Genomic DNA, 11,914 nt, shown 5'->3' with positions numbered 1-11,914 from the left:
TTATGGTCCCCAAAGATTTATGGTCTCAAGTGATATTCCAAAAATATGTAAAAGAAAAATATGAAGATTAGAATTCCACAATAAATTATTGCTACAGGTTTCATTATATCCTTGTTCGGGAAAGGATTTTACATGTCTGGAGCTGCACTGTATCACTGTAGACCTTCAGTCTGCTTTAACTACAACATCCAAGTCACTAGTCACACCACAATCTGAAATATGAGTCACCTACATATGGGTCATTATGAGGAAATTATTTGTGTGCTTAAAAAAAAAAAAAAAAAAAAAGCATTTTGCTGCTTGTTAAACTAAAGCATCACTCTAGAACATTCTAGCACATTTTGTCAGATCACGTTCTATCCATTTAAATTTGGAAAATGGAAGTTTATTTAATCCATTTGTGTTGGAAATACATTAATATTTTGTGGCATTAATCTAGCATTGATGAAACTGGGCAAGGGATTTCCATTACCAGCATGCTTTGCATTGGACAGGATAGGAAGAAAAAGTGTTGAAATTAAGTGATATTTTATGCATTTTGAGCAAGACGACAATAGGAAACTATTTGTAAATGTTTATGTTCTGTTATATTGTTTTTAGTAATAGTGTAAAGTGTGTTATGCTACAATTGTAAGGGTTACCATAGACCTTATTCATAGGAGCTCTATCGTTATAATTGAATGAAAATGAGGCTGTGTGGGATAGGTATGCAGTCCCCATAATGACGCGCACAGTATAAAGCTGTCTTAAGCTCCTAGATCCCATCTGATTTTCCACAAGTTTTTTTGTCAACTGAATGTTGTTGTAACTAAAATGTTCTGTGTTTTGTCCATGGAATGATCCAAAAACACTTTAAACTGCAGTAGAGCCCATTGAAGAGACCTCACAGCCATGTTGTCATTCCCTTTCAAATTTAAAGATGGCGCTGCTGTGAATAAGATATTGTGGTGAAGAATGGCCCTTGTGCTTAGTTTGAAGATGGATTTTACTTTCAAGTGAAACTTTATTTAAAAGTTACAGCTGCTACTAAACAGTGACAGTGCAACAGTTTTGCTGCCCTTGCACTTGCTCGTATGGCACATAATAATGATAAATAAAAAAGTTTGTCCAACATAAATAAACTTTAGTAAACGGAGTTAAAACTGCTATAGAATATTTATTTGACCTAATCCAACTAAATTATGTTGGCTCTATAAAACTGACTTAAATCTAAATAAAATAAATTATATTAATGTGGAAGGGCGGACGGCGTGGCCGGGTCATGATCCTATTAGGCTAATCAAGCCTCCCGAGAGGGATAAAGGTCGACTACAGAGGATCGTGCGGGAGAGAGAGATCGTTTACGGACATGTCCGTCGTGTGTGTTTGTGTCTTTTAAGTTTCTCATTCAAATATTATTTATATCGTCAAGCCAGTTCTCGCCTCCTCCTTTATCCCTCTCGGGAGGCTTGATTAGCCTAATACGGGACCGGGTGTGTAGGATCACGACCCGGCCCTGCCCTGCACCCTGCCACAATTACTTTTAAAAACTTTTGAAATTATATTTGTTAATTGGTTGGTATGTATGGGAATAAAAGTTGTATTCTTTTCATTCAATCGTACGATTTTGCCATTTTGTATGAATTATTATGAGTTGTCATGAGACTATATTGACATACTGTATTTAGGATTTGGGGTAATAGTTTTAGAACCAGCCATTGAAAACCTATGTTTGATGATCACTGATCCTATCTTATGTCTATTGTTGTTATGGCCCTGGTATCATTGGCCTAAGATTAGAATGAACCATATACAGTCAAATACCAAAAACCAGAGTCTTTCCAGGAACAGTATGGTAGCATCATCAACCGACACTTACTCTGAAATGCCAGTCATTATACCCTGAGATAACTACTGACAATGAATGTTAATGAGGACTTTGATATCTGTCAATGAAAGCCAATACTTTGCAGCTCAGAGACATTTAATCTCTAATGGGGACATTATTGACGACAAGGTGACACCACTGACATGAGCATTCCTTTGTTTATTTGTGTTGTTGCTTCTTTTTGGAGGATAAAATTGTGACAGACATTGATCTAGACCTTTTGAGACATCATTAGCATTTGAATGTCTATAGGATCGATGGCTCATCCTGATGACATCAGCAGGGAATTATGTTCCGTGGGAAGTCTGTTTTCCTCTTTAAGTAACTCTCAGACTAAATAAAGACTCATATGTAGGGGAAATGCCAAACACATAAGAAAATATCCTCTGGGGTCTAGTGTCTAGTTTTAGCCGATGCTAAAATGGTTAGTGAATCAAATCTCTGTAAATGCTTGGGAAAAGGAAAACACATCTACAAAATCCACAGATTAAACAAAACCAGAGGTTTCCTTATCAGATAAAGGGAGTAAATTTAAGGGAGACTTTCGAAACAAGCTTTAATGAATGTTGTGATCGGTTTAAAATTTAAGTCAACATATATTGCTTAAAGTGTGATTTATATTGTGAAACTGCATTCACAACCAATTTTATTTCCGTAATGAGACTTATGTTCCAATATTGAATTTCAGAGTGAACGGAAATTAAATTAGAAAAATATAGGGTGGTACTTTAATCAGCGATTAAATAGATTGTGAAAAGTGGCCTTTATTACAATAGTTTGGAGGAGAGGGGCTAAAATATAAGAAAGCTCGATGACATCAGCTGAAAGGGATAGTCGTTTTAGAGGCGGATCAAATTTGATGAAATATTGCAGACAAAAACATTTTCTCTATGGAATAATGTGCACCAACGATTTGTTCACATTAAGGAAGGTGTATTAAAGTAAATAGGGTCAATTTTGATTTCATGTTGACTAAGAAATATTTAAACAGAACTTTTCAAAATACAGAATACTGTGAATACATTAAATGATTGGAGTGGGATTCAGTAGCTTTTCCTTCCGATTGAAAGCCAATTAAATAATGCAAGTTCATGAAAACTGGAAACTATCACATACAGTCAAAAAAAAATTAAATTCTCAAACTGAAGAAACAGTTATGACTCTTCAACTCTTCAACTTTTTTGTACATCAACAAAGAATCGGGAAGCTAATCAGACCTACAAAGATATGGATAGAAAAACCATAACATGGACATAAAACAGAAAAGCATGCTTTTTTTTCGAAACTTTCAAACAAGAAGAATTAAAAACACTAAAGTGGTCTTCTCTGAAAGCCAGATGCAAGCTCCCTCTCTTGTCCCATTTCTTTTTTTTTTTTTACATTTTTATCATTCCATCTTGAGCAAATGGAACTGTAGGTCACTGTCCTTAAAGTGACAGCAGAATCCATTTCAGTAGATGCTTCCAATTAAATAACAGGAAGGCATTACTGCTCTCCATACGTCAAGTGTGCTTAACCCTTGTGCGACCTCCGGGACATTTTTGTCTTTTTCATTTTGTTTTTTCAATCATTTTAGTGTTAATGCCAATGGTGTGTATTTTGGGGGGAATTTTCATATTTCAACCTCAGTTCCTATAATACATCTATAATACACTGTGTACAAAAAATTGTTACACTCAGGAACTTAAGGACAAAAGTGTTGAAACCCATTAAAATTGCAATATTTTATGCCAGTGCCATTAAAGCATATATATTATGCTTTCATTCCAAAGCCCTAGCTCCAAATGTAAATATTTTATATTTTCCATCAGATGGCGCCATTTTTCTCATGTTTAGCCTATGGAGCAAATACATGCTTTTTTCGTATTTTCTGTTTGCTGTATTATAGAGCACTGCAGGCCAATTTAATTAATGATGCAGCTAAATGGGTGTGTTGGTATGGATGTCAGAGTGTGTTGTGTGTGTGTGTGTAACAACAGTGGCATTATGTAAACAAACTGGCAGTTAAAGTGTTAAAATCCTGAAAATGAATGAATATTTGGTAGTTATGATCAGGATTGACGTTGGTTAAAAAAATAACTCTTTAAAAGTGGAAAATAATATTAATATATCATACGTTTACTTGACACAGATGTTTTTGTCCTCTAAGATCCTGAGTTTTTTTTTTTAAATCTGACACTACAAAATAATAATGCATCAAAATCAATGTTGTTGCTAATCATTGACATATCCCAGACTGTGATAATAATAAAAAAAAAAATCCCCTTAGCGTTTATTATATGGAAAATAATTCTTTTTTGTTTTTTTTTTTTCATAAAAAACAACAGTGGCATTATATAAACAAACTGGCATTTAAAGGGTTAAAATCCTGAAAATGAATGAATATTTGGTAGTTATGATCAGGACTGGTGTTGGTTAAAAAAATAACTCTTTAAAAGTGGAAAATAATATTAATATATATTATTATTATGGCAGTTTTTTATGCAGATATTTTTGTCCACTAAGGACCTCTGAGTAACTTTTTTATTGACGCACAAGGGTTAAACAGGGAATTATGTAAAGTCTATGTAGATACTGTATAACAATAACATCTCCATTATTTAAAAAGTCCATGCTGGTATCTGCATTAGGAAAGTTTATTGTTTTGTTGTTTTTGTGTAGGTTTTATCCACAATGTGTGGAACAGGCTTGCCTTTAGGTGGCCTCTTCTTAGTACATTATTGGGTTCTTTGTGTATGTTCTGCTTTCTGTGTGGGAAAATAACAAGAGAGAGGTTAAAGAACACTAAACCACATGTATAATTTGTAAATGAGATAAGTCTGGAAAAAACAGAATTTAAATGATGATGAAAAGGGGTTCTTTGACCAAGGTCCTTTTAAATCACGAATGGATCTACACAATACCCAGATAGTACCCAGAACTGGCTGTCAAACACATACTGAGCAACATATAACACAAAAGCTACACATTCTCTACATATTCTGTATGTATTTTTTCAGGCACATGTCAGAAGTCCACCCAAATGGCAATAGCCATATCATGCTATTCATTTGTTGTGCTTGCTATAATTTACTTCAACGGGGTGTCTTCGTCAAATAGCAATGTCAAATGTAAATCAAGTCAATCCATGAAACAGCAGTGCCAATGTTGAGTAATAAATAGTATGTATAATAGTAGTCATTTTTATGAATATAGTACATTTTCATATTATAATAAACAAAGAAATAGATATACTGTCATAGTAAACTGAAATACTGTAGATATGAAATAATCATAAAAATATTATTTATGGCAGCACAAATATATATTTTGACACAATTCCATATCTCAGGTCACTAATGACACAATACACTTTTGGTAATTAAGCAATTAGTAATTTTTTATTTATTTATTTGGGCTCTTTTTTATTTTGTTAAACACTATTCTTAAGATAAAGGAATCCTAAAGAGGTGTGGGCATAATTGCAATTACAGGTACAGGAAGTGGAGTGAGGTCCCTGGTCACTAAAGACATTGGGTCTTTAGTGACCCGACGTTGGGTTTGCATTTAAGGGTTAAGGGAGTTAAATAATAAAAAAAAAAATGTAAACCCCAAAACATTTTGTATGTTTATTTTAATTAGTAAATATATCATTTCCAAATGGTGATGTCATTGAAATAGTGTGCTAATTATAATAGCACTTATTGTTAGTAACAATAAATAACTATTTGTTTGCTGGATGGCAGAGGCAGTCTAAATACATAAAACATTTTTGCCACTGTGATTTAACGTGCTGAGTAACTTAATTTTTCCCACCGTGTCCGATATTAAAATCAGTGTGACACACTTTGCAAAATGCGTGGGTATTGTTGATATGGCTTTGAGATATGAAATTAAATTCTTCTGTCCAGCTGTTGTTAAATTTACATGTATATATATATATATATTTTGTAGGTTGCCAGGTTGAGGTCACAAATGGGTTGAAATTTGTATGATGTGTCTGTCGATTGTGTGAGTAGGATGCATTTTATACAACATCTGGCAACTGGACAACCTTGGAATAATATATTGATGTGATTATCATAAAACGAGGTTTGGGCCATACAAATTACAAAACGGGAGGGGGGCAGGTGTAACAAACTCTGATTCTCAAGTTCACCCCGCCCCCTCTAGCTCTCACGCTCGCTCCCAATCACTAAAGTATTAGTTTCACCCGCACTCGTTCCAATCACTAGATTATTAGTTTCACCTGCACTGCTCGTTTTTTCCCCTATATATCCGCTGCCCGTTCGCTTCACGCTTGTTGGTTATTGTTTAGTTTACCCCTTCGCTTTGCCAGCTCTAGTGTTCCCCTAGCTTCCCCTGTCTTTTCAACTCGCTTGTTTCGTCTGTATATATATTCTGATTCCCCGGCTTCGACCTTACGCTCCCCTTGACTACTCTTCTGTGGATTTGCCCCTTTGTCATAATCTGATTCCCCGGCTTCGACCTTTCGCTCCCCTTGACTACTCTTCTCTGGATTTGCCCTTTTGTACTTTTGCCTTGCCTGCAAATAAAGCAGTTTTACTTTACATCGTGACTGTCTCTTCTTGTGCGGGTTACAGCAGGAGATGGGTGTGAAATATGCAAGACCCTCCTCGAAATATGGGAGACTCCTGGGAAAAACGGGTGTCGACAGGTATAGTTGTTGTAACATCTCAAAATTATATTTGGATGTTTAATGCCACCTAAAACTGTCAAAGCTTTCTCTGCAAATAGAAACACATAATGTCAAACAGACATGAGAGAGTAAATAAACAGTGTTGGGTGTTACTCTAAAAAAGTAATTAATTACTAACTACTAATTACATCTACAGTGAAGTTATATTACTCTGACTGAAAAGTAATTGCAAAATTACTTATTACTAATTACATTCTAAAAACCTTATCAACCTCGACCAGATGAAATATATAATGATAGACATGAAATTGTTATTTTAATTCTTCAAATAAATAATCTAAAATCAAATAAATTATTCATGAACTGGCCAAAGAATTTAAGGGGGCTGCATTAAATAGGAAACATACATTTCAACATTAGACATTACATGTTTTATATAGAATTGCTCTATAGTCTATATAATATTTAACACAATTACATCAGAACTGTAATTAAATTACTGAACATTTTTGAGTAATCACTTTCTTTTTCAATGAAAAAGTAATTTAATTACAGTAATTACTTAGTAATGCATTACACTCAGCGCTGTGGTGCCAATGTGTAGCAGATTTTCATGGCATTAAGGAGCCATTTTACTAAAATTAGCACAAGGTGAAATTCAAGTAATTTATCATGTAACATTAGCTGTCTCACAGAAGGGGGAGAGAAAGAAACAGCGGCCAGCTGCAGAAACAGATAAACGAGTGGAAGAGCAGTGCTGGAATATTCATGCGGTGAGCCACTGCTTACACAGGAAACATGCAATTAGTCCCCGGCCTTTTGATTCATCTATGTGTTTATTTGCTAATGGTTTCACTCTGAGACAGAGGGAGCCGATGATCTCATCTGTTTAGAGGATGCGGATGAGTGACAAGGTTTTGCTGAGAGAGAGACGGATGGGGAAGTGAGGTCAAGATGATAAATCTGAATACGCTATTTAGAGCCCTTATAAATGTGTTTATAAGTATGTGTTTTGTATGGGGGCAAATAAAAAGCCAACATATAAAAGGCCTTATCAAATTTAGTTTGGTTTATGTTTTATTTAGTTCAATGGTGTTTACAGTATATTCAACTGTTCGGGCCCTATTAAGATATTTTTGGAGCATTCAATATTTAAGACTTCTAATTTGGATTTCTATATCTGAATTTGAATTGAAATATAAATAGGCAGCTCATATTTAATCCAATTGAATAGTGTTTATATTAGGTGTTAGGGCCATATTAAGACATTTTTGGGAGACTTAAAGGAATAGTTCCAAAAAAACCCTCATGCCATTTCAGATGTGTATGACTTTCTATTTTCAACAGAACACAAAGAAAGATTTTTAGAAGAATATCTCTGCTCTGTATGTCCATACAATGCAAGTGGGTTGTGATCTGCACTTTAAAGCTCCAAAAAAAAGCTTGGTTTATTTACAACAGAATGCTGTTCACAAATTTAATTGGTTTTGCTTTCATTTGAACATGCCATCGTGCTTACGTCACGTGAGATGCAGCATGTACTCATTCCTCTCATGAAAGCGCATTGGAGGACGACCGGAAGGAAATAATTATAGTGAAAAGGACTTAAATTGTGATCTGTTTCTCACCCAAAGCAATCGTATCACTTTAGAAACCATTAATTTAAGTCGTATAGATTACTTTTACCAAAGAGTATAGAAGCACAGGAGACAGCCATAATGGATTTTTGACAACCGCTGCTAGATGTGCAGCGGTAGCGTCAAATGGTGCCACCATTTTGGACTGTGGGACAACAGCACACAACTTAGTACTGACACCATGAGCTCGAAAGCAAAGTCAAAGTGGAAAAACAACAGAAAGTTATCTTAATCAGTTAACTGCAACAACTATCAGTTCGATAGTAAACATAGTCTTGCCTTTCACCGTTTCCCTAAAGACCATGACAGGTCATTATTCACAAAAGCGTAGAAAGTATTTTCATATTCATTTAGATTCATATGGATATGCCTCTAAGTAAGAATGGGGTTATTAAATTAAATACAGTGGCCGAATTCAATTCATTGCTAACCTATTATTGTCTGTAAGACATGCTATGGTGGGATATTGATAATTTTGTTTGTACTTTTATAATGCAGCCCTGGATTCACAGTCCAAAATGGCGGAGGCTTAGCTCTGCTGTTGCACTCAGATGTTGCAATGGAACGGCCTTCAGCTCTTGTGCTTCTATACTCTTTGCTTTTACTACGATTGTATGTGCTTTTTGAAGCTTTAAAGTGTCCACTTGCATTGTATGGACCTACAGACCTGAGATATTCTTCAACAAATCTTTGTTTATGTTCTACTGAAAAAGAAAGTAATACACATCTGGGATGACATGAGGGTAAGTAAATGATGAAAGAATTCTTGTTTTTGGGTGAACTATCCCTTTAAGACTTTTGAATATTTAGAATGAATACATTTTTTTTATTAATTTTAATCTACAAAGCAGCCAGTTCTTCTACCTTTCTTTTAAATTCAATACCTTGTAACATGCAATTGTCCTCCGGGCTTCTGCAGTGCTCCATGTCCATGTCCAGATTGATTGGATCTGTGTTAACAGACAACAACAGCTGACAAAGCCCGCTGAAAGAGTATCACTCTGAATGAAACTAAGAGTGTTAAAAAGTGTCTTTCACCGAGTGTGAGAGAGTCTGAAGAGGTGGCCTGCTGTAAAGCCTGCTCAATTTGCCCTCTCCTCTTGGACTCATATTCCAGAGCCTCCTGCAACCTCCTCTTTGCCTTCTTCTCCTTCTTCAAACGTCTTTGAATGGTGGCTACAGGAGAAAAACAAGATAAAACAGAGGCTCTATTGACACCAAAGACAACATTAGAGCAATAAGATATTAAAAGGGTACATGTTTTACATTTTTTAATATTTTCCCTGAAGTTCACTTATAGTATTAGTGAAGGTTTCTTGCACAAAAAAGAATCAGAATTCAGTTAGGTGTTGCTTTAAGTCCCTAGTACTACATGATGGTAGTACAATGAATGTCACAGTACCTCGACTGTGCAATTCAAAGGTGAGCTGTCTCTCTAGACTCTCTCTCATCTCTCTCTCTCTGTACAGCTCCATCTTCAGCTCTCTCCTCTCCTGCTGAAGCTGCTTCTCCTGCACACGAGCGTTCTCCAAAGCCACCTTCAGCAGACCCTGAAATACACGTGTTCAGTATTATGGACAGTCCTTATGCGTTCGTGTATGCCTTTGCATGCATTCCTCCATGGCTGTACCTGGACATTGGTGAGTAGTGTCTCTACAGAGGAGAGGCCATCTGTGAATAGTAGGGAAGCAGGGAATCCCGGGGGAAACGTCTGAGGGGGGATCTTCTCAAATATTGTTGGCTTCACCGTATGTTGCTCAACTGCAGACATATGCACACAAAGTGTTGAATTATTTGTAGATTTAAATGTGTTCAACCATCATTTCCATCAGAAAGAAATGCAGAAATAAAAATAATACATAAAATTCTATATAAAATATAAAAAATTTGAAAACATAATGCTGTATTTTTTTTATCAAATGATATATAGATAGATACATATATATACATCTATCATATTCTTATATAAAAAAATCTGTAACAAATATTTTGGAATAATTTATTATTATTATTATTATTAAAAGTATTTAATATTTACAGTTATTAATTAACTATTATTTCATATTTTATTTAAAATAATTACAATAAAATACAGCACTAAATTTGTTGACTGCTAAGCCATCATTCTCATCATAAAGAAATGCAGAAATATAAATTACACAAAATATGAAAAAATTTTAATAATGCATTTATCATATATATATATATATATCATATTTTATATAAACATTATATAATTAAGTTAATTATTTATTTAAATATTTACTAAATTATAGATTTACAGTTATTAATTAATTAACTATTATTATATATTTTTTGTAAAATAATTAAAATAAAAAACAGCCCTTTTTTTAAAGCAGGACTTTACAAGAAATCAGTGACATTGGACCTCTCACTCTTTGACTCTTTCTTGGTTTCTTTCTTTCCTAATTTTTGTCTCATCACAAAAACAAAACAGAAAAACTAATCTTATGGCTTAATTATCAAATCGACAACAAACCCCAGTGAGGACATAAAGTTGTGTCATTTGACATTTGGGATGGATTGAAAAGATTAAAACAGTGGGAGACTTACTGGATCCATACATTAAAAGCTCTGTGACATCCTAGACTTAATGAGAACATAGATTTATCTCCTTTCTTATGACTATGAGAACATTAATCTTGCCCATTTCCACTTCAAAAATCATGGATGGAGATAGTGTCATAATAAATCTGATGTCTGTTTTCCTTGATCATGTTCTGTAGAGGTAAATGGTATAGTATGGCAATGTACAATAGTGTTGGTTTATATGAAATATTTTTTCAAAATATTTTGTATATTGCTTCACTTTTGTTTTGCTTGGAAGTTAATGTTGGTGTCATACAACTTTAGGCCTTGAGTGGCCAGTATGCGTAGAGCACAATGGGAAGACTATTAAGTCACTTCCTGTGTTTTTCTTTTGAGACAACCTGATGAAGGCCTGTTTGGGCCGATACGTGTTGGTGCTTTTATAATATGTAGCCTCACAATAAAGGCTTTTTAACTTAAAATCCCACAAATAGTGCCTAAATGTGGAAAATTGGTAAACTGGAAAAAAGTTGTGTTTACAAAAAGCACACAAGCTTTCCATAAAATTTTGTGTATTCAATAAACATTTGGCATCTAGTCCATTTGTCTCATTTGGCATCATTTTTTCCCTTAAGTACATCTCTGGGTAAATCTATCTTTAGTATAATTTCACTCCAAAAGGAAATGAAAACTACCTGAGGGACCATCTGCAAAGTTCACATGCAGTTGAACAAAGTTCAATTTAAGTGATCAAACATACTGCTCAAAGGATTCAGACTCCGTTTAATTAACTTAATAGCCTAAGTAAAATCACCATTTAATTACAAATAACTGAAACTAAACAAAAAAATGCAACATATATACTAATTATGATAATTTAATGTATAAGTGTAAAAAGTTTCCGTAAAGTAATATTTCAAAAGGTTTTTCAGTTGAAAATGACCCAGAATTTTCCTTTAATTTCAGTGCGAACCTATTGCACGTTCCAGAACACTTCCAAACGTAGTGATGTCTCAGCTGCTTGTCTGTCAGTTTATGAGTTTTATATATTTGTTGGAAGAGGATGATATCAATTATGAGCATATTGTTTTAATTGCAATGTTTAAAGATTCTTCATGTGCTGATATGAGCCTAATTGAATATGCCATTACATCACACAACTAAACTCAATAGATGCTGTAACTGTGCAATAATTGAAGTATATATATTAGAGAATGTCAG

General features: G+C 34.3%; 1 protein-coding gene across 3 annotated transcripts in view; it reads right to left on the bottom strand.

Moving 5' to 3' along the window:
* Nucleotides 1–659: 659 nt before the first annotated feature.
* The window catches only part of LOC127652143 (dachshund homolog 2-like), a 56,022-nt gene continuing 44,767 nt past the window's right edge, over nucleotides 660–11,914 (bottom strand). For all 3 annotated transcript variants that reach the window (XM_052138203.1, XM_052138205.1, XM_052138204.1), the window contains exons 8-12: nucleotides 9,774–9,904; nucleotides 9,546–9,693; nucleotides 9,182–9,319; nucleotides 9,028–9,093; nucleotides 660–4,614 (exon numbers count right to left, since the gene is read on the bottom strand). In XM_052138203.1, coding sequence (XP_051994163.1) covers nucleotides 4,577–4,614; nucleotides 9,028–9,093; nucleotides 9,182–9,319; nucleotides 9,546–9,693; nucleotides 9,774–9,904 — 521 coding nt within the window. In that variant the 3' untranslated portion in view covers nucleotides 660–4,576. The remainder of the gene's footprint in view (nucleotides 4,615–9,027; nucleotides 9,094–9,181; nucleotides 9,320–9,545; nucleotides 9,694–9,773; nucleotides 9,905–11,914) is intronic.

Source organism: Xyrauchen texanus, chromosome 11 (assembly GCF_025860055.1).
Source record: "Xyrauchen texanus isolate HMW12.3.18 chromosome 11, RBS_HiC_50CHRs, whole genome shotgun sequence".
Taxonomy (NCBI): Eukaryota; Metazoa; Chordata; class Actinopteri; order Cypriniformes; family Catostomidae; genus Xyrauchen; species Xyrauchen texanus.
The sequence above is the reverse complement of the archived record's forward strand: the minus strand, read 5'-3'. Positions and strand labels throughout refer to the sequence as shown.